This window comes from Crassostrea angulata, chromosome 1 (assembly GCF_025612915.1).
Source record: "Crassostrea angulata isolate pt1a10 chromosome 1, ASM2561291v2, whole genome shotgun sequence".
Classification (NCBI taxonomy): domain Eukaryota; kingdom Metazoa; phylum Mollusca; class Bivalvia; order Ostreida; family Ostreidae; genus Magallana; species Magallana angulata.
The window spans coordinates 39,542,390-39,567,240 of record NC_069111.1 but is presented as its reverse complement, the minus strand read 5'-3'; the positions used below and the strand labels follow the sequence as shown (position 1 = coordinate 39,567,240).

Sequence of the window (24,851 nt, the reverse complement as noted above, 5' to 3'; positions counted from 1 at the left end):
TAAAGTAATTTACGTGAAAAGAATTTTTAGAAATAATCAAAATATTCCAAAATAAATTCAAATTATTATTCTATTTCCTTTTATACACTCATCTGATACGAAATCTTCGTCAAAACGGTTTTAATTATGTTTATTGCTTCATAATAAAATCATTTTTCTATAAAAAGAATTTAATGATGACTGTACTCACCAGACGGTCCATAAAATAATAGAAGAGATGATAAATGTTCGAATAGGAGTTCGATGCTTCTCGAGGAAAAAACAAGAATTTCATAGCAATAAATCAATGTCAACGGAAGAAAGAATATAAAGCACCGTATCAAGTCATAAGAAAGAAACAAATGCAATTGGGATTGTTACTTAGGTCATGGAATTGTGTCATTTTTTGGTGATAAATTCAACGCATTCAATGTATAAATATCAATTGCAGCATCAACATGTACTAAATATTGTACATTCCTTTTTACTTTGATATTAAAATTGAACGTGCGTGTTCGTGCGTGGTTATAGCAGATCTTGAACAATCTATACTACTATATTAAAATAATAGAATCGAATTTTTGGGCTTTAATACCGATGAATCGGAAGAGTACTAGTCTGTCTTTCGTTATATATTTTAAACATCAGTGGTACTTGAAGATTACCAATTTGTTTTTATTTTTTCTCAATCAAGCTTCGCTAATTAATAATCAACGTAAATTCCGTTAGAAAATCCGGAAATCGGATTTTTTTTAATTTTACAATATTGCGCATGCGCATTACATTCACGCTTAATCATGGTAGACTCTTTAGTTTATGGTTCAACAATATCAAATTTGTATGGATAAACTCAGAAACGATATCTACAATTACAAATACGTGTAAATTTTCATTGAAAATTTGTAATATATTCTGTTCATAAAAGGAAATACGGGAGATAAATCTAACTCAGTGCATTTAATATGAAAAATCCTGAAAGCTCCGAATATCAACATCAGTCATGTAATATCGAAGCGTGAAAAAGTGTTGAATTCTTCCAGTCCCTGATTCTTCATTAATATGAATTAAATTATTAGGTATTTACAGCCTCAAAATTGTTTGTTATAAATAATTTGACTGTTATTTTCAATGCACCTTCATTAATTTTCTCCAAAATCGTTTCGGAGTGATTCTGCAATTTTTTGCTACATTACGGGTATATGGGAGGCATTTTTAACTGTGGTGAAGGCCTGTGCCGAGACACAGTTAGATTAGTCTAACTACACAGAGTGTAGTGATATTAATAGCATTATCATAGGCTTAAAGTTTGGTTATGTAAAATTGCCAACAATACGGTGTGTCGATGTATCTATTTCGTACATGTAAATGTCCTATTCATATGCAATGTCAACCTGTGCACGCACGGGTTTAAGTCTAGTATATTTTGATTGTTCACATGAACTAAGAGAACAATGGAGCAAACGTAGAGTACATGAACTTTGGGGTGTACAAAGTGGTCCAAAGGTTTACAAGTCCGAACGTTCATTACACCAAATAACAAAAAAAGGTACGCAGTTTTACGAATCCCAGTATCAAACGAATTACTGCTTTAATAAATTACTCGAACTTCATTATAGACGAATTAATTAAATTTTATATTCAATTTCAATCATATTTTTTGTTTGTTTAGAAAACTTTCTTTGAAAGTGCTTTTGGTTTTTTTTCTTAACTGAGGGTCAATGATGTTACATCATAGTTCATTCCTTAAAGAAACCAAACCTTAGAAGCTGTGTAATAGATGTAACATTTTAAATTTATTATATCATACATTTGAAAAACTTTTGTAGTTTTATCAACTTTCATGGTGGTTTAAAAGTATATTAGTAAGGGCCACTTGTTTCTGTTATTGTGAACAGAAGGAAAATCAAGATATTAGGTATATATATATAAGTTATTTTATTTTGTTACGGAATGTCACTTTGATCTCGTTTACACTATTAAATTTCAAACTAATGTTAACATTTATAACACGAAAAATTATTTGATAAATGACATTTTATATAGTTTTAGATTAAAAATTAGTAAAGGATAGAATATTATTTACAAGACATTTATTTCAGTCATTCGGGGAAATACTGTTTTTTATTTATGCAATAATATGAAATAGAAAAAAAGGGTTCAAAATTGAAATATGTTGGATTTTAATAACAATGCTGGTCTGTCTGTTTATCTAAATAACATTATAATTACTGAAAAGTAACATTTTCTCTTATTCTGACCTGAAACATATATTTGTGGAAAATATACTTAAAGAAGTACTATTAGATTAACTTATAATTTCTAATTCTGTCCTAAGGATCATTGACATCATCTTGAAAATGACGTTTTAAAAAACAATCATTGAAAAGAATATTAAGGCTGAAATGATATCGGTGGTATCTTATTAACAGAATTTGATGTCACGCTTTAAATAGCATCAACCAAAATATCAGAGAAAAACTGACAAATGTACTTTTTCTCGTTATTACAAGGCTTTCTTTACATTGCGTAACGACTGGTCCTAAGAACGGGCAACTTTTGAGCCTGTACCTATACACACATCAGGCGTGATACCGTTTAAAAAATGTTATTGCACTACTCCATTTTTAAATTTATTTTTAAAACTTTTAACCTAAATTAAGATTTTTATTATCAAATTTTGATTTTACATTACAATAATAACAATATACAGAATTACAGTTAATAAGAATAACAAATACACAATAATAATCACTATCAAAATGAATTAAACAAAATAAATTTTAACCTAATATTTATCATCGAAGGAATATATATATATATATATATATATATATATATATATATATTTGCAAAATTTGCAGTCGTTTTAATTTTGGAGATAAAAAGTTGCAAAAAAACATGAATGATAAATGGCATTTATGACTGTCTATAAAGATTCTACCTTTATTTTTATCCAAAATTCAAGGTTCTTTTCATATTAAAAAAAATCTACAATGAGAAGCCATCATTATTTGATGACATAGTCTAAATTTCATGAGAATCTCCTTGAAACATTGAGAATGTATAGGAACAAACCATAATAATGAACAGAATTTAGGTTGATATTATTTATTTTATTTATGTATATACTTTAATTCTATCTCCATGTATATACAATTCAATTCAACTCTTTTCCTTGTCGTATTCTCGTGATTCCTATATTCACATCAACTTCATGGATCAATATTCGAGCATAAAAAAGTTAAAAGGCATAAAATTATTTATTTAATGACGTAGAGCTATTCAAGTTGTGAACCATCTTATAAGTTTGCTTTATTGGCAAACTATGCATGTCAAGTAAATGAGATAGATTTACTTACATATAACTTATATGAGATTCAGTGTTAAATCTGAATCTAAACTCTTACAAACATTTAATATACATATATCTGTCACTAAACTGTCAACTGGTAAAAAATGTCTGATAATTATCCTTCATATTTGCAAACAATGTACATCTAAAACATAAATGATTGTACATACCAAATATAATATCATTAACTTGTACATGAAAAGTAAATGGAGAAAAGAATACAGAAATCTAAATCTACAGATTAATCAATATTTCAACATGTATACCACAGTCTTCCATATAAACATCAACTTCTTTAAGAAGATTTGGGTTTAATTTTTACCGAAAATTGTCGAACACAAACAAAAACCCATATAGCAAAAGACGTCAAATAGACGGCTATTAAGGCGAGTCCACGAGTGGAAGAGAGAAGCGTAGGTGCAGCTAACACTCTAACAATCAGAAGGAAGATACCGCAGCGGAGGAGCTCCTGTAGAGAAGCCCGTGGTCTGAATAGGAAAAGAAATCATGAATGGAAATGTTTCACTACCGAAGATAGTTTATGAGTATTCTATTTTATATAAAACATTCTTTGACGTTCGTGGCAAATGACGGCGCTAATGACCAAGGATCTGAAGAGAGCTATCGATTGAATGCTGAATTACCTTGTTTAATTATTTCAGTACAATAAAACCTTGAATTATAAATTTCAACATTGACCAACGACATTATTAATGAATCAATATATACTGTGTAACTCGTGTCAAGAACTGTGGAAATCATACAAATTAACAAATTTCCCTAGTCACTTATTTAATCCTTTCCTTTAGGCAAGTTTCAGCAGAAATGAAAAGACCACCAATTGTCATCTACGTCATAATATTCGCCATAAATAAACATCTATTTCATATAATGAAATGGGATTTTATATTCCATTCCTTACTTCCAAATCGATAAAGCTAGCAGGAGACCCAAGGGTCGTAAGCGAAGCATAATGGACGGGCTTTTGTTATTGGAGTAAGCCATATAAAATACGTTTGTTTTATAAAAAAACAATCAAAATTCATAAAGTTAATTTAAATGCATCTGTATCGGTTCTGAACGAAAATGACTTAATGCAACGTAGGTAGAATTTTTTAAAATTAATTTTGAACCTGGCAAGGATATTGTAATTTGTTCCTGAAAACTTCTATCACCAAAAACTTAATTATTGCGAGCAATTTTTAAGCAAGACAAAACACTTAATGTTTGAATTTCTTAGATACAGTTACCAGCTGGGAACAATGATATGAAATATTTTTTATCCATCGCTCAATATTGAAAAAAAGGCTTTAAAAAACCCGGTCATTGAAGCGTTGGAGCAAGTTTAAGTTGCATAGCTATCCTTTTAATGTCATTGTTATACACAATCTAAACTAAGTACGACTAATGAAAGATAAACATTAATAAATTACGTTTCGCCCTCCTTAAGCGAGTCAAGATCCTTTGTGTTTCCATCAAAGTTCATTCTCCATAGCATGCAGATATTGATAAATGTACGGGAATAATTACATCGTAAATTCAAGACAACCTTCTTCAAAGAATGAAACAAGGAAAGTACTTTTCAACCTACCTGTGGTCATAAAGAGCACCGAAACTAGATAATGTAAAGATGATGAAAAGTACTCCACCCAGCGTTATATATGGCGAAAGTTCCTAAAAAACACCCGGTCGATTACGTGGATGAAATATTACCACAACAATTTTTATTAATAAAAGTTTTATTATAAATGACAAGGTTAACAAAACTTTCTAGTATTACCAATACATGCATGTATATTCTTAGAAACAAAGATAAATACATAAACTGATTAACTAAAGAAACATTACCCTAGGATAAAGACTGAAAATCATTGTAAAGCCCCAGAATCTTACCGATTTGTAATGACCAAGGATACCATAGAACACGATAAGGAGTAGCATGTGTGTCCAGATGTATAGGTTTGTCCACAAAGGTAACTTCCGGTCAAATTTCGGTTGAGGGGCATGGATCTATGTAAGAAAAAGTGAAAGAGTAGTTTATCTATAATTATATATCAAGGTCATTTGTAGATGTAAATCAATGTTAAAGCATCAAAGTTTCCATCTATCTATCTATCTATCTATCTATCTATCTAAATGCGCATTTGTTACATGTGTTCGGAAACATTACGAAAAATTTTTAACGTTACCGACTGCCCCGATATTTTAACCACGCGATTAAATGTACATGACGATAGATACGTAAAAGCGTAGACCAGTGTTAAAAAGTTCCTTTACCTTTATCATATGACATATTACTGGATCATTTTTACATTTTATTTGCTTAAAATGAACACGTGTACAATTACTGTACTGTTAGAAAAATTGATTACTTTTTAATTTTTTGGTTAAAAACACAGAAAGCTCATAAAGTTCATTTCATTAACAATTACCTAAACTATTTTTGAATATACGTGTAACTATCGAGAACAGATTATAAATTTTGCAAAATAAAGAGGGATTTTGCAAATATATGCAAAACGCGAAACTTTTGCGATAATACACGAAATTTTCGCGATATTTCGCGAAACGTATTCTTTTGCAAATACACTCTGAAATGTTTGATAAGTGTTGTTATTTTTTTTTCCAGGAACTATTGCCAAGAACAATGAACGGAAATGAATGCGTTTTAATTTTTCATAGCCCACGTCGTTTTTTTAATGTTTCAATTTATTTGCTGAAGCACTTAGTCTAGTATTCGCGTTTCTTTCCATAGATACAAATTGTTGGCATCTTTAAATTATTTAAGAGATTTTGACAGGATAGAAAAATAATATTTATGCAAGATTTTTCGCCTACTTGGATGCGTTTGAATCATTTTACTTTGGTATGTTATTAATCAGAACGGCACTGAGTGTACATAAGTCGGCAAAAATTGAAAAACATCTCCTCCAAACATAAATCGTTATAAAAATGACCAGTTTTATAAAATCATTTGGCAAACTATAAGAATTCAGCTGAGGGACCGGTGTTCCCTTCCGCTGTAAGTGAAGGGGTCTTAAATTTGTTTCCAATGTCCGCATTCAAAGTTCTCCAATAGAAATATTTTGTTGATATGCATTGATTTGAATTTATCTGGACGTTTTGTACAACTATCAAAATATAAAAACTACAAAATGGGCCATTAAGAGCTATCGAAAAATCTCCGAGGATTTGCAAAGAGTTTATTGGTTACTAAAAAGCCTCATGGTTCATTTGAGGCCTCATCGTTTCGGGCACTCCTCGTATTCTCTAGATGCAACATGGTTCGTATCAAACTTGAAATTCCTATCAATATTCGCGGACGTCATAAATTAGTATTATCCAAGAGTACAATTACCTACTACATATATGAAAAGAAACGTGAGGGCGATTTTTACAAAGACGCAGGAATAACATTGAAATATGATTAACCTAATTCACAAGATCAAAGCCTTACATCCGGTATATCTTCAATAAGCCCAGTCCGGGGCTTACCCGGAGCCCAGCCAGGTCCCTTCCAAATCACTGCTAGTTTATTACCCAATCCTTCTGTTTCTTTGAATACGTCCCACATGTACTGAAGATGACAGATCTACAATAAAATGATAAATATACTGACAAACAGACCTGCAGACACATGATATAATACAATGCCATATCGACCACTTCTATCCGTTTATTTATATTTCCGGTTATATATGCATACATGTTTTTCACTCCCTTTGCTATGTTTGAAAATGTTGAGCTTCTTCAATCTGTAGTACCTTTTATTACATAGTCAAAAGGGATTTTGTTGTTTTATTACAGATTAAATATTTTCATCTATTTTGTATGTGTATTCAGGTTTGAAAGTGATCTATTGAACTGCCGGTCAAAAGACTGCGATCTATTAGACCGCCGGTCAATAGACTTTGGTCTATTGAAGCGCCGGTCAATAGACTGCGATCTTTTGGACCGGCAACGTATTTTGGAAAAAGTTTAATTGCTACAAAAGTAAAAGATAACTTTATTATGTTTATTTTAATATTGTTCTTAAAATTTATCTTTTAGGTCATCTTGGTATTAATTAACAATGATAATAATGCATAATGGTATAAAATTCTGTAATAAAGAATTGTGAACACATATTACTAGTAACGGAATTAGGTAATAAAACAATTATTAAATGCCTGAACAGTCAATAAGCCCGAATTTTTTCCCTTGGTGCAGGGAAAAGCTCAGTATGATCTATTGATCATACTGAGCTGTTCCCTGCACCTGGAAAAATATTCGGGTTTATTGACTGCTCAAGCATTTAATAATTGTATACTATTCTATGCCTACTAATGATTTGCAAACCAAGGGCATTAACCTACATGTACTTTCAGGAGACCTGAATTATTGCTGTATAACTTGATCATTGTTTTGCATCAGACAGAAGATGTGTTTCTACAAAAATCTTAATTTTTTTTTTAAAAAGGTTGCTATTAAGGTGGTATGGGACATCTCCATGTTGTGAGGTATTGTTTATCGAAATAAAAAACAAAATTAAGACTTGGTGTAATTATCTGAGTAATTTTTTCTTAAATTAACATAGTCACCTAACAGTGTAGCGCAGTGTGTTAAGAGGGTTTACTACGAATCTGAAAGTCATGAGTTCGAATCCCGCTCGGGGGTTTTCACAATTTTTCCCTCTCCAAATATTTTCAAAAGGCTATTTTTGGCTAAAAATCGTAAAACTTTTTTTTAAACCGGTGAAAGTATTTTAATCATAATATACTTTAACCAACATTAATATCGACAGATGTCCCATACCACCTTAAAAAGATTTAAATGGGCGCAATTTCTAAATCTATTAATTTAGTTTTGTCATTTTATTTATTGAAAGGATTTCTGGTGTTAATTTGTAATGAATTCAAAGTCTTGATTGCAAAAAAAAAAAAAAAAATAAAAATAAAACGTCTACAACCTTTAACAAAACTGCATTTAACATGGAGTTCTATAGTTTGGATTAATACAATGCCTGCTTAAATATTTTAGTTGTGTTATCAAAAATCACACCTCAGTCATCAAAGACATTTAAAACTGAAAAAAAAAACACCGCAAACATTTGTCCTTCTTTTGGGTTCCTTACCTGGGCATTTATGGGGTCCCATGACGTCAGAGGGTGGACTAGTCCATATACGACTTCTTCCTGCTCCTTTGCAAAAGTACCTATAACAGAGAGATAATGATTTTTAATTTAGCTATCGAACGTTTCAGACTATATTCAAACTTTATGCTAGATTGGAATGATATAGGTTACCATGCACTGAAGCACAGGTCCTAGCATAATGAGAAACAAAGTGTTTTTTGTCGATTTCATGACATGATCTTTGTTCCAGTTGATATATATTCTATTTAAGCAAGAGAACGAACCGATAAAGAAACAATTTTGGCCGATCTGGAGTCTAATCAGCTGACCTGTAAACAAGAGAATTAAGCTTGATGGAAATCACACACTATTATCTAACACAGCCATCTTAACGACGAATGGTTATGTTTGCGTCAAGCATTTAAATCATTTTATAGCATTTCTAGGTAATAACACTTTGTCTCTGTTCACCCTGAAAATGATAATTGCCAAATGATTTCGGCTCCATGGCATGGAAACAGAATGAACCTGAATAGTTGAATCGTTTTGTAATTTCATAGCATGCATGATGGATTGATTTGTGAAATTAATTTTTTGCACTAAGTCTAATTAGTTAATCTAGCAAAAACGATCAATGGGTATTCATATAGTCAAGGAATTACAAATAATAACGCTAATGGGCCACGACGCTTACCTGTACAACATATCAACTTTCTCTTTCTTATTATTTCTACGCAAAACTTTTTTACCATTGGGGCATCATCCTGGCTTTTAGGTAGAGGGGTATCAAAATTTGAATTATTACTCATATAACATAGCATTTCATGCGTTTTATGATTCCCGCTTGAAGGCGTCTTGTATATTCTTTGGTTTTGTACGTAGTGTTCAAATATTATTATTAGCGTAGGTTTCCAAGTGGGGTATAATAAAAAATATATGTCTTTATGAAATTCACTAGATACTGAAGGTTCATCTCCGCCCCGGCCAGGATTTGAACTACTGCGGAACACAATTTCCTATAAGCGTGCAAGCCGAAAAATCTTGCTCTAGATGACGAACAGAACCTGAACACTCTGTCGCACACTACACGGTCTTTGAAATATGGATAAAATAGGGTTAAAACGTCAATTTGAGAGGATCGTTGCCATACATATTGCAGGTGGAATACTTATTAATATTGCAAAGCAACAGCATTGCAGTAACTCTCAAACTAACATATACCTGCCCTAAGTGAAGAAATAATATATATCAAATCTATTTAAAGGATCTTTAACTTCTTTTCTTCATTCCCTGATAGAAAACAATCAGTTGTGAAAGGTTTATTATGATTGATTTCATGATTGGTTTGGAAAGCACTAGCCTAATATGAATAGATACAATTAATTTGAGAGCTGAGCTAAAATACTAAAATTGACAGACAAATGTCACGAATCTAGTTTAATTTAATTATCAGATGACGTTATCGTAAGTGACGTAAACACCTATTTTTTCTTTTATTCGAAGGCTTGTTGTCTCATGTCAGTGCCAATAATGAATTGAAAACGTTTTGGTAATTTGGCAAACAGAATCGAAGATGGTCGATTTCTTACCAAAGATCCTATCAAATACAATCAGCGTTCCTCCATAGTTCTTATCAATGCAGTATCGGTTTCTACCGTGGTGAACTCTGTGGTGACTTGGTGTGTTCAGAATCCACTCTAGAGGCCCCAGAGAGTCTACAGTCTAATGAAACAAAAGAATACATGTAGTGGTTACTTTTTTCTTACATTAACTATTATTGACAATATCTTTATCGGTCGGAAAAAATAATTATCAATCATAATGCGATGCTTTTGATACAAAACCTCAGGGGGATTGCATCTTCTGACTGATTTGACAACATGTTTTTGCCAGTTTAAATCAGTTTGATAATTCAATATCTGTAAGATTACTAGTGGTTATTTACGCCGGCGGTAAAGTACGCGTTTTCTATAGTCAAACAAAACGCTTTGGTATTAAATTCGCCGATGCTTGATTTAACACACTAAAATTTTGATTTTTTTTACCATACGCGCTGGGGTATATTACGCGTATTTCATGGTACCACGTAATTAGTGTAAATTTTCCGCACGCGTAAATTACCACTTTTACAGTCACGTGAAAACATGCTTGATGGCGAACTTTTAATAGAAGATAAATTTTTCTGCATGAAAGATTAATCATAACTTTGGTTATGACAATAATTACATTCAATATTTGATTTGTCACGATTAGGTTTAACATTATTTTAACTCTATTTGGTTTAAGTCAAAGTTGTCAAAAGAGCTTTCATAATGATATAGTGTACATGTAGAATGCTCTTCTCTATATCATGTTTATAAAAATATATTTCCTCCATCATGCAATGATACTTTGCTATTCATATACTAGAGGTTATAATACCTCCGTGTGAATCCAGAACTGGTACAACAGGTTGAACTGTGTGTGAACCAAGAAGACTGAAGGCGGCATCACGATAGCAAGTGGGAGGTAAAACATCTAAAGAAAAAAGGCACAACATAACAAACCCAAATCAATTGTAAGTGGTAATTACATAGCTATAAAGACTTCAGAATCATTAAACTTCTAGGAGCCCCTGTGTTTGCTCTTTGAAATCCTATTGAAATTGGATACCTGTAATTGAAGTTTTCTTTGGAGCCTTATGTTATAGTAATTACATCCACAACAATTCTTAAAGTAAAGAATATGCTTTTCTCGATTTAATTCATCTGGGTGTAATACGTGCATGTAATGATTAACTTCAAAAAGTCGGGTATGTACAGTATGCCTTCTGAGGATGGCATTAATAACTTTACCAAGCCTTCAGGAAAACTTGTGAATTGTCTAATGAACAGAACCTGGTGTAGTTAATGCTCTTTTGTTCTTTTTTCTATTAGTTGTAAGAAAAGGACTTTAATATAAAGATAAAGATACATTTGTCATATTTGGAAAATATAAATATTGAATCTTATTCGTTGCCGTAATTTACATTGCATATACGTATACATTGTAAAACATACAAAAAGCAAGTTTAATTCATGGAATTTTATCCATTTATTAAGCATCATTTGACGAGTTCACCACTTTTATCAGCAACAAAAATGCTAACCTCTTTACAGCTAATGATAAACCTAAACACATAAACAAACTGATATTTCTCCTCCATTCAACATTTATCACCGTGGCCTTTATAACCGTCACAGTGGCATTATAGAATCAGAAACTTCAGCTGACTGGAATGTAAAAATGTCATATATCTATATATTTTTCTTTGCTTCACTTTTTCTACTTGGCATTTCTCTTGGATTCAATTTAAACTTCAAGCAGTTTAATAATGCTATCCATACATATAAAAGAAAGGGCAGTGCAATTAATGGAAGTAAAGTGCGTAGAAAAATGGAAATTGATAAACGAGTTCTGATTTGTATATCCGTATCTAGAAAATTTTATGGGTATCACGGTAATCAATGAACATGTAGATATTATAGTTACAACAAGATAAGATACGTAGAATGATCTGATTATATGACGTCATAAAATGTGTCTTGGTAAACTTGACATCCAAAATTAATTAAAAAATCACTTTTATTTTTATTTATTATAACGTTCCGACAGTATCTGATTGACGGGTCCGTAGGCGTGGTTCAAGAAAGTGTCACGTGATAAAGCAGTCAGTGGGAGTGAGTAGTACTTATTGAATCAATATACGAAGTTAATCTCAGTAAAGTTATTGTTAATTAAAGAAAGATCGAGACAATACGATATTCATTTTTGCTTTGTCATTGCAAAGACAATTTTTTGTATGAATTTGTGATGGTAAAATGAAAGTTTTGATCGCCGTCATGTCCTATTTTTCGGACAAACGAGATAAAAATATTATCATAAATACATGTACACACAATTACAATCTTGACATTTATCTATTCATTATTAAACTGAAAGTCTATGAATGCCCTGACCTCAGATATATATGTAGCCTAGATAATGGACAATGTTCAAGGTATTTTTATGTCGCCTTACCCAGGATATATAACGAAGGACACAAGATTGTCGGAGTGCAGTGGTAAGGTTGTAGTCTTCAGAACTGTGATGAGTTTGGTGGGCAGCCCAGATAATGTTTACTTCTACATGATAAAGAGAGAAACACTTCTTATTTCATGGCAAGCATACCGCTGGGTTATTTTACAAACAACTCTGGAAGTTACGCTGGACACAATGCACAAGAACATGGCACTAGGTGTCTATTTATGCTGAACGCGTACTTTTTTCGTCATCAGAAATAGTCCTGTGATATTCAGTATTTCTTATAATATTTCATCTCTTAAACGCGTTCAATGTGTTCAAAACCCAGCAACCTTTAAAAGTTTACCCATTATAAAACGTGGTTTTTGTGTAAATTCCTATCAAAAGGAGACTCAACAACCCAGGGGTCTAGCTAAATCGGGGGTTTTTGTGGGGGGGGGGGGGGGGGGGGGGGGCGATGGGGGTCTTGTCTTCATGTACTACTAAGTAATAAATTGGCAATCGATATCTTGTTTATGTGCTTCAAATGTTTTATGTAAGTTTCATGTTTGTTTCAAACGATATCAATTTTTAAAATATTGTATGTAAATAAATTCAAACCAGCAATTTAAGTGGAATAGGCGGTGGAAGCAGTATCCCCCTGAAATTTCATATCAAAGTAATTAAGTGGTCGAAAAGACTGTTCAAGCGGTATCTCTATAATAAAACATGCTAATTTCCTCCAAAGTAAGCAATGAAATATTATTTTATTCTTCTGCTCTTTGGAATTGGAAAAGAAAAATCGATAAAAAACGTCCAATTAAAACACCCTTTATAGGTACATTCATCAGTCAAACAACAAGGTACGCTGGGAATTAAATGACTGCTAATTTCACACTAATAAGCAGGAAACTACTGTATCAAGCTATTGTCCCTTTGTTTGTACATGTATTATATTCAACATTTGAATGCAATTGTCGTATTTGCTGTACAGAAATAATATCATAATGTCTGGTATATACATATGATAACCTTCGTATTCATTTTGAAAGAGTATAATCACTCTATGCAAAATTTTACATGCGTAGTTACATGTACATGTATTGTAGAAGTCCAAATGACACATTCAAATGTAAACTTTAGATAAATTTTATGTAGATGTAAAGGGAACTGTTCATTTAATATAAAACTTTATATGAATACACGATCAAATGTTTATAATGTGATGTGTGTTACATGTATATTATCGAAAGACTTAGATAAAGGACAATAATATGAAAAGAGGTCTTGCGAGAATAACTAAGTCTAGGACAATTGATGATTTCAATAGGCCTAATGCGTGCTAATGGAAGCGGCATAACTCTAGCTTGGATTGTCAGAACATCGCACTGTATTTCTTACCCATCCAGTATACATATGCAGGGCCGACTGCCTGAGGGCGGTGACCAGATAGTAGTCCTCCGAACTGTGATGAACCTGATGCCCCGCCCACATCAGGTTGACCTCTACACGTAAACGATGACATTGATTGTATACATGTATAGGAGAGAGAGAGAGAGAGAGAGAGAGAGAGAGAGAGAGGAGAGAGAAAGAGAGAGAGAGAGAGAGAGAAAGAGAGAGAGAGAGAGAGAGAGAGAGAGAGAGAGAGAGAGTTACCGTGTCCACAGCGGTGTACCCAGTAATAGCCGAAGTCCACGCCTATGAAGCCTAGTAACCAGGTCCAGGCGCTGTCCCAGGGGAGATTAATCACGTTGAAGCGTTCATAAACCCACACGTAAGTCGTCAGCTCCACTGACCGGAAAAGGAGCCTAGCAAAGATCAAACTAGAGTATATATATATTATACAATACATACACAAAACCTATCAAAACTGCTTTTTACATTAACCCTCATCTGCGTAACTGTTAACATAAAATTATCTCGATGCATATTGTCGAAAAAATTCACAATAAAGTTTATCTAAAATGAATGACAACACATTTCCTACACTTTGTACATCTTCGGAACCACAAAGTTGTTTGTTCGGGTTATCTTGTTGTTTGAGTGTTTTTTTTTGTGTTTGTTTGTTTGTTTGCTTGTTTATTCGTTTTTGTTGTTGTTTTTTTTTTTGAGGTGGTAGAAGCGAGATTGACCGTTTATTTTAGATGATTTATGGATTGTAAGAAATGCAGCTTCCTTCATTTACAGAATCAGGAATATTAATTAAGATGTATAGATAGTACAGCATATCATTTGGTCTGAATTATCATTATATCACTATTACACTTGCTCAAAACTTAACGTAGAATTTAAAGGAACTCATTGAAGGAAGCACGGCATAGTCTACAATGCACAGTAGTATGTCAACAAAAACAGGACACGAGTACAATTGTTTACATACAAAATATTTAACACCTCATTTCGCTTCTAACTCGACAAGTTGGTAATTTCTTAGAAATATTTTAAATTAGAGCATTACAAACGGTAAAATTGGAAAAAGCAATGAAAAAATTTCAGAAATTATGTTGTTTTTTTAAATTCATATCACAGAACTTCATAATGTATTAATAATAATTAGTAAGTTATCGAAATGAAAATGATCACGAGACACATACCCGTGTAACAGAGAAAGAAGACCATTAGCCAGGGAACTAAAGCTGTCGTTAAATCGTGGAAGTTTCTTCCCTTTCCAGTACAGTATTGGTACTTCCAGAATAACCAAGCCAATAAAGAATGGTATAGCCTAGATGAAAGAAATAGCTTTTAGTTATCAAACAGTCATAGTTTACTTTTAAGACGTCACACAGGAAAACATGAGAGCTCGAATATGGTGTTTATTTATTACGTGAATACACGCTTCAAATTATTACTCGGATCAGCGTGCTACAAAATGCCTAATGAAAACTAGACATATTCAATTTAGCAAATTTGTTGTTATTTGGAGATCCTCAAAAACACTCCTTATTGATAATTTAAATATTGTTGAATGTGTACATTTAAATATTTCAAAAGCACAACTTCAAATTTATGTTATATGGTGAAACAGGGCGTTATCCAATGCATATTAATTGATGTTTTACAAGAATTGTAACATATTAAGCAAAATTGCTCAAAAGCCTATAGAACAAAACTGTGCATATTGTGTACAGATATTTGTTTTCACAACATTTCAACAAAAATATAATGTAGCGTTTCCGAGCTTTATATATTAATCCACTTTCATAATTTCCTTCTGTTTGGTAGCGTAATGTAAATCTTTGTAGTAATTAATTTCTTCTTTAAGATAAACGCAATTCAAAAAAATACAAATGTTTATTTAAAATCCAAAAGTAGAATAAAATATAATCCAAATGAAAATCACATAATAAATCCAAAATACGTGTAAATGAATGAAAGGCACTAAAATCCAATTAAACAATCAAAACATTTCTACTCTCACTTCTCTCACCCTCTCTAATTATCCCGGCTATATATACCCAATTACTCCTCTCACTCCTCCTTTACTCCCCATGAACTTTTCTAAGGTTAAGCTATAAATCTAAAGACTATAAATCACTACTCCCCTTGCTCCCCACACTATCTATTATCTAACACTCTCCTCCTAATGCAATTAACTGCTCCCCATGACCTGTTCATAGTCAGGATTAACAAAGCAATTAATCTAAGCTAAGGGATACGCATAAAATAATGAAAACAAACTAATCTACTGGATAAAATGAAATAAAAAATAGAAAAGTATTAAAATAATGCTACATTTCCCCCTACTTAGATTTTGCACACCGTTCAAAATAGAAAAATGCAAATTAAAAAATGATACGCATGAATAAAATATGCCTTTCAAACATAAAATCAATATACAAAAATATGTAAAAAAAATCAAAAACAAAAATAATACATTTATAAAATAAGCAAGAATAAAAGAAAAAAAATCTAACAATGCTACGAAAACATTATAAGAACAAATATTTACAGTTCATAATTTTGGTTTTCTTCACATTATGTTTACAGTTTATTTACAGAAGTCACTCCATGGTAAGTCGACAGGTTAAGCAAATAAAAAAAAAAAAAACCGGTTACGGAATTAGTTTATGGAGTCAGAAATCACAATTGGCACGTTTTACGATTCATCCATAAAGTCGTTTAAAAAGTTTGAAAATACTTCATATGGAGAAACTTCCCTCATTTCTTCTGTGTAAGAAAAGTTAATTTCTTTCACAACTTCAGTTCTTCCGTCTTCATATGACACTGTTTTCTTAATTAATTGAATGGTCATCGAATTTTTCTTTTCAGATGTTTGAATTTCTGGTGTTGAACTTTCTGGTGTTGGAATTTCGGGTTTTGGAATTTCTGAAGTTGGAATGTTGGATGTTTCCTCACACTCGGAAACAAATTCTTCAGCGTTGTCAAATGATTCTTCATCAGACGAAATGTCCTCATAAAGTTCACTGTTGATGGGATAGTCCATGGTTGAATTTACAACTAATCCTGTTTCAATGGGAAACTCTTCTAAATCGTCTAAAATTTCTGTTAAACTATGTTGATTAAAGAAATGTCTTTTAAGATTAGAATTCCTGGTGAAAATTCTTCCACAAATATCACATTTGAAAATTTTCTTTGTCGAAAAATGACGTTCTTCTAAATGTCTTTGTAAATTCCTTTTGTATTTATAAGTTAAGTTACATTCAAAACATTGGTACATCTCTGTGGGTACATATCCAAATGTTTATGTTCTGAATCGGGTTGGGGTTTTTATAATCCTGCCATGTCTTGTCTTCTTTTGTTCCATCTGTTTTGGTGGTGACAAATGTCCATCATTCTCCTCCCTGCTCCTCTCTAACGGTAATTTCTGCATCTTATCTGTATCTGGCAAGGTGGTTTTGCTCTCAGAATTTTCACTAATGTCTGAATGGTCTTCATTGTTCTCTCCTGCCACTTCATCACTGGGATATAAATTTGGAATAATGACATCAGAATCACCTTCCGGACACTGGCGAATTATACGCTGAAGTTTCAAATACACAGTTTTATTCACTTGCAATGGTTTCAGATTGTCTGCATGAATCACAACAGGTTTAGAATAAATAGAATGTTGAATCCTGTATAACACATCACTAAGTTTTTTAGTCACTATCCACGGTCCACTCCAATTTCTTGCCAATTTAAGTTTTGTTCCTAGTATCTGTTGTGGTTGGAAACGACACACAGTATCACCAACACAATACTTAATATTTTTCACATTAAGATCGTAACGCCTCTTCTGATTTTGGCTGTTTTTCTTTGTTTCTTCCCTCGCAACTTCATGACACTGTTCTAATTCATGTTTTAACTCACGGACATATTTATGGTAGTTGATTTGATCACTAATGACACTGTTATCCTGATCACAGAATAAATTCACAGGCATCACCATTTCTGATCCATATAACATTCTGAATGGACTTATTCCAGTTGTTTCATGCACTGTACTGTTGTAAGCCATTGAAATTCCATCAATGAATTTGTCCCAATCATTCTGATGTAATGAAATGTATTTTGACAGCATATCCTTTATTGTGCGGTTCAACCTTTCTACCATTCCATCTGATCTTGGGTGAAACGGAGTTGTACGGGTTTTATGGATTCCAAGTAATGAACACAAGTTTTGAAAAAGTTGACTTTCGAATTGTCGACCTTGATCTGTATGCAAAGCATAAGGGCATCCATAACGTTTAATCCATCCTTTGAATATAACATTGGCTACAGTTTCGGCTTCCATATTTGGAATCGGAAATATTTCCACAAATTTGGTAAAGTAATCTGCTACCACAAGAATATACACATTTCCACTCTCAGATTTTGGAAACGGTCCAGCAATGTCTGCTGCAATTCTTTCCCAACGTCCTCCAGTTATAAATGATTCCATAGCGCTTCGTTTTTTTCGTTGTGGGTTTTTCCTTTCCTCGCACACATGACACGATTTCACATAATCGGTCACAAATTCTCGAATTTTTGGCCAATAATACGAACTTTGATTCATTTTTCGTATAATCCTCTGAATTCCAAGATGTCCAGAAACTGGCGAATCATGTAGGTACCACATCACTACGTCACGCATATTCTTTGGTGTACAAATCCTTAATTTCACATTTTCAATTTCAACCCACTTAATACACAAAACACGTTGATATATCTCCAATATTTCCCATCTGTTGTACCAAAATTTGCACTCGGGGTCAAAACTTGTCACTTCACTAGTAGGTGGTTTATTCTCAGATCCATATTTTTCAAATAATTGAAGAATAGGTCCAATTCCTGTGTCATTTTCTTGTTGTTTTCGGATTTCCTCATAAGTAAGTTGTAAATCAGGTATTTCTCGTTGTTTTGCGCGACGTGGACGATTTTGCTTCTTTTTTTTAGTTGTTACTTCCTTAGGCTCAGAATCAATTTTCTCTTCATTTGTCACATTGAATAGCTGAAAAATATCACATATGATGTCGTTCGTCATTTTGGTCTCATTTGAATTTTCCCGCAGATCTTTCACACGTGTCACAAAATCACCGTCATAATCTTTATGATTTTCTTTACACTGTTTACACAATCCCTCAGTTGATCCTTCTTTGGGTAATCTTGAAAGTGCATCAGCATTTGCATGTTGTTTTCCTGCCCGATGAATGATTGTAAAGTTATATGGTCCTAATTGTTGTAACCATCGGCATATTTGTCCATCTGGTTCTTTGAATTTATGAAGCCAAGTTAAAGATCCGTGATCCGTTCTCAGGATAAATTCTCTTCCTAACAAATAATGCTTATAGTATTTCACAAAGTAAATCACTGCCAACATTTCCTTTCGGGTTACACAATAGTTTTTCTCAGCGGAGCTCAACGTTCTACTTCCATAAGCTATAACTTTTTCTCTTCCATTCTGAATTTGTGAAAGAACACATCCTATGGCCTCATTACTTGCATCTGTGTCTAGAATAAAACTTCCATCATTAATATCTGGATATCCTAAAATTGGCGCATTTTGTAATTTCTTCTTTAGTTCTTCAAAAGCTCGATCACACTCCTCTGTCCATATCCATTTGTTGTTTTTGTTCGTTAGAGAGTGCAAACATTTTGCAATACTGGCAAAATCCTTTATATATTTCCTATAATAAGATACTAATCCAAGAAAACTTCGCAATTCTGTGACATTGTTTGGTGTTGGTATCTTTTTAATTGATTCAGTTTTGGCAGGGTCTGTCTTGATTCCTGTCTCAGAAACAACATATCCGAGAAATGACACTTCTTTCTTAAAAAATGAACATTTCTTTGCCTTAAGCCTCAAATTAGCTCCATCCAGTCTATCTAACACCTTTTTCAAATTCTCCAAATGCTCATCAAAACTCTTCCCATACACAATTATATCATCTAGATAAAGTACAGCCACATTCCACTGTAGTCCACTTAATGTTCTCTCAATAATTCTCTGAAAAGTCGCTGGAGCATTACATAATCCAAAGGGCATAACATTGTATTGGTATAACCCTCCTCTTGGTGTAGCAAAGGCAGTTTTCTCCTTGTCCTCATTTGACATAGGCACTTGGTGATACGCCATATTCAAATCCAATGACGAAAACCAAACTGATCCAGCCAACGCATCCAGGTTATCATCTATCCTAGGAATCGGATATGCATCCTTTATCGTCTTTGCATTCAATCTACGATAATCCACGCACACTCGCCAACTTTTATCCTTCTTTTGTACAAGAACAAGTTGCGACGACCATGGACTGCTGGATTTCTCAATTATTCCCTGATCAAGTAATTTCCCTATTTCTTGATCTAGAATCTCTCTCTTAAATAGTGGAACTCTCCGCGGCGCCTCCTTGAACGGCATTCCATCACTCAACTTAATCCTATGCTCACCAACACTAGTTCTCTGCAAAACTCCATCTGGGTCAGCAAACACATTTCTCCTTTCATAGAGAAATTCCTTAAACTTTTCAGACTCCTGTGAATTTAAATTCACAATCCCATTTTCATAGACTGGTTTCAAATACTCTGGTAGTTCTTGAGTATCTCTCTTGCTAATTGCTGCTACAATATCATCTTTGTCACAAAATGGTTGACTCACATATGTCACTGGCACAAACAATGCAATTTCAGTATTTCTTGGTACAGTAATTTCACGATCTCCTGGATTATAGAGACGAATGTACAATTCTGTATTCTTTGCATCGATAAGTGTTCTCGCAACTCCTAGTTTATACGAATTCACAAAAACTGTCAACGGCATTGGAATTCCAATTTCTCCATTTGCATTCTTAAGCACAGATCTCACAACAATTTCATGTCTTCCAGGAATAGAAACAGAATCCAAATTATAAATTTTCCTTGTTGGACAAACTTCATTTACATATGCACCTTCTTCTTGATTATAAGCCAAACTCAAAGCACAAAGTTCATAGTTCCAATTACATTTGAACTTAACAATAAAATCTTCTCCTAATAAATCATGTGTGACTCCTCCAACAAATACACGAAATTCAATATCAATATCCTTCAAAGTAAGAATCATTTTAGCAGTTCCCAAAATTTTCAGTTTACGTCCATCAGCTGATAAAAATTTACTTTTCACTTGCTCTAGTACAGGTCTATTATCCACAGGAATGCTATAAAACGTTTCCTCCTTGATAAATGTTTTCCTTGCTCCAGTGTCAATCTTCCATGTTAACGGTGTTCCCTGAATCAAACCATTAATCAAAAATTCCTTTCTTCCTGGAATTAAAATTTCACATACCTCTGTTTTCCTCTCAACATCACAATATTTACTTTCATTGAGCTTTTCCACCGTATAATCAGAATTGCACGGTTCCTCATCATGAGCCCTGTTATTAACTACTTGCAAATTATTGTGAGTGATTGGTTCTGTACTAGGCCTATTCATATCAGCGACCAACGCACGGCCTACTGCCTCGGTCTCCCGCTGTTTAACTGCTTTTTACCAAATCGTGTGCCTCCTTCCACTGCACTGCCTGTTTTCAAATTACTGTTGACAGGACAATTCCTAATAAGATGTTGTGTAGAATTACATCTATAGCATGTCTTCTTCACACCTGATCTTTTGTTGTCAATATCGTTATTTCCATCATTCCATTGGCTAACCTGGAAAACTCTAGGCTTCGTGAAAATTCTAGGATCTTTGTTTTGTTTCTCACTGATCCGTATGCAATCCTCTTGCATTGCTGCGGTTACTGCTTCTTGTAGAGTTTTAGGACGAGTTCTTCTAACTGCAAGTCTAAAATTTTCCATTTCACTACAGTTATCAAGAAATGTTTTTAGACTACATTCTTGAACATACTCTCTGCTCTCAGGATGTGCACGTCGATACAAATCCTCCAGACATTGGGCAAAATCTCTATACGATTCACCTTCTTTCTTCCTTCTAAATTTTGCCTCAGCAACATAACTCTCTTTCATTGCCTTATGTCCAAACCTGTTGTCCATTGCTTTAACAAGTTCTTCATAATCATTTCTCTGTTCCTCTGGTAATCCATAAGCATATGTTTCAGCTTGGCCTCTGAAAGTTGTAAATAAAATCCGTCTTCTGTGATCCAAATTCCAGTTATTAAGAACAGCAACATTTTCAAAATATCGGATGAATTCACTCCAAATTTCATTTCCATCTCCTTTGAAAGTACGTTTGACATTAATTTGATGCGTAGTTCCTGAATAAGGTGTTCCAAGATTGCGTTCTTTTCCATTGCCATAGATTTCTGGTGTAGTAATAGGTTTGTTTGGATTTGTAGAAATTTTCGTAATCACATTTATGAACAACGCACACACGGTAACAATTCCAAAGGAAATAAGAAATTCCTTGGTCAAGCACAGAAACATATATCCCGGAAAATAATGATATAATCCAAGAACAAAAACACATACAATGGTCAATAGTAGAATCCATATTAACACAGAGAAATTCCATTTTGAGTTCTCCTCCTCAGGTTTCCCATGTTGCACAGTTTCATCCTCGAATGAATCCTCCAATCTTCGTTTCACACTTGTATTTCCTGAATTAGAAAATAATCCTGGTGTCCTTCTTTTCGGAGTTCTGACACAATTTGTCATTTCCATATCCATTAAAGAATAAGAAGTTTCATCCATTTTTCAACACAGACGTTTTCACAAAACACATCACAAAATTCCAATTGAAATATTTCTCTGTTTAATCACTGTGTGCCTTGATCCTGCACTTACAAAACGGACATCTGTAGAATTCACTAATAATTTTTCCATTGTCCGCAAAGATTTTATGACGATTTTCCATTTTCAAGAACATAGCAAAACAATTTGGACACTCTTTTCGATGATCCACACGAATAAATCCAATGAATATTAATTCTCCAGAATCACTGTAATCCATCACTTTTGCAAATTTAAATCCATTGTCATCCATTGTAGTTTACAATAAAATCTTTACAAATAAATCCAACGAATCACTGAATCCATAGGATAATCACATTGTTTTATCCCACCGCTGCCACCATTTGTAGCGTTTCCGAGCTTTATATATTAATCCACTTTCATAATTTCCTTCTGTTTGGTAGCGTAATGTAAATCTTTGTAGTAATTAATTTCTTCTTTAAGATAAACGCAATTAAAAAAAATACAAATGTTTATTTAAAATCCAAAAGTAGAATAAAATATAATCCAAATGAAAATCACATAATAAATCCAAAATACGTGTAAATGAATGAAAGGCACTAAAATCCAATTAAACAATCAAAACATTTCTACTCTCACTTCTCTCACCCTCTCTAATTATCCCGGCTATATATACCCAATTACTCCTCTCACTCCTCCTTTACTCCCCATGAACTTTTCTAAGGTTAAGCTATAAATCTAAAGACTATAAATCACTACTCCCCTTGCTCCCCACACTATCTATTATCTAACACTCTCCTCCTAATGCAATTAACTGCTCCCCATGACCTGTTCACAGTCAGGATTAACAAAGCAATTAATCTAAGCTAAGGGATACGCATAAAATAATGAAAACAAACTAATCTACTGGATAAAATGAAATAAAAAATAGAAAAGTATTAAAATAATGCTACAATAATAATCAGTGGTTAGCTTGTGTCCAACGAATTTTTAACTTGTTCGGACTTCAATATATCTAACATGACCAAAATTTTGCCAATACAAAATGGTTTACTGCCACTATAAATCAGAGATTAAAAGACCAATTTGTCCAAATAAATTAGGTATTCTTGAGGTCATATGTACATGTATCAAATTCTGAAACCCAATTTTGGCTATGATAAGTTCATGTATCTCAATAATTTACTTGTAAAATTAACAATAAAATTTATGAAACTTCGTTCATCAAACCATCATTGCCCTGTAGAAACAAGCATAAAGATTAAGGTATAACTAGTACACCTCTACACGTGAGACTATGTTTACTGTGTAACAAAGGACCCATCGGTAATGAGTTTCATTTTATTTCAGAATGATGGGCATTAGAAGAAATAAGGAAAAAACATCTTTACATGAAAAATGTTTTAAACTTCTCTGAACTCATGTCATATATAATTCTAAATCTCTGAGAAAATTGTGTGAAATTATTTTTAATATTTTCGATGCTGTCTTTTCCCCTCAGTTGTTTCTCTGATCTAATCCTTTATTTTAATACCAAAGTTTTAAATAAATATAATTTGTTAAACGTTCTTTTTTACTATGTATTTCCTGCATGACTAAGCTATGTAGATACATGTATATACTACTGACAATTTGTATTTATGTTTATATTGTATATATGTTCCTCTTGCACCAAAGTATTTAGATTAAGTGAAGATACTGAATTTGAAATTTTTACATAATGCATATACAAAATTATGACACACCTCTTAAAAACCAAAATCACATCCTTATCAAATCTTTAAACATAATTGAAATAAATCTATATTTTCATTATTTTTGTTCAGTTATTAAAATCTATTAATGAGGTTTATAGGTTATGAAAATTGAGAATACATCAGATGTTAAAATTCTATAAAAGAAAATATAATTACACAACTAACCTCATCGACATATTTAGGAACTTCATCCACAGTAGGAAACGAGGTTTCGCTGGGAGAGACAGCGTAAAAAAGTCTCCTTAACCCAGTGAATACCTTCATCAAGACGCTACTTTCCATGTTATCCCAGGCAGCTGATCCTAGTACGGACTTTGACCATTGCGAAAGTAAAATAAAACTGAAAGCAATATTAGTAAACAAACCTTGTTCACAATATTTCGCTCCCCGAACCCGAGCAGAATTTATCTGGATGGAACTCGTTGTCAGCGTTTTAATTGTTTGTTTGTTTCTTTGGTTTGTTTGTTTGTTGTTGTTGGTTGTTTTTTTTTTTTTTTTAATTATATTTTTTTTTTTTGGGGGGGGG

General features: G+C 32.9%; 1 protein-coding gene across 2 annotated transcripts; it reads right to left on the bottom strand.

Annotated features, from left to right (window-relative positions):
- Positions 1–3,071: 3,071 nt before the first annotated feature.
- Positions 3,072–24,688, bottom strand: LOC128189458 (alkylglycerol monooxygenase-like). Of its 2 annotated transcripts, none has more exons than XM_052861092.1 (11): positions 24,491–24,688; positions 15,059–15,186; positions 14,121–14,272; positions 13,866–13,969; positions 10,866–10,961; positions 10,034–10,166; positions 8,445–8,524; positions 6,789–6,923; positions 5,225–5,341; positions 4,923–5,005; positions 3,072–3,819 (listed from the first exon to the last, which is right to left on the bottom strand). In XM_052861092.1, the coding sequence occupies exons 1-11, from the start codon at positions 24,605–24,607 to the stop codon at positions 3,627–3,629; spliced, it is 1,338 nt and encodes a 445-aa protein (XP_052717052.1). In that variant the 5' UTR covers positions 24,608–24,688; the 3' UTR covers positions 3,072–3,626. The 2 variants fall into 2 exon arrangements, with proteins under 2 accessions (XP_052717052.1, XP_052717044.1); XM_052861084.1 differs by lacking the exon at positions 13,866–13,969 and adding an exon at positions 12,483–12,586.
- Between the last annotated feature and the right edge of the window lie 163 nt (positions 24,689–24,851).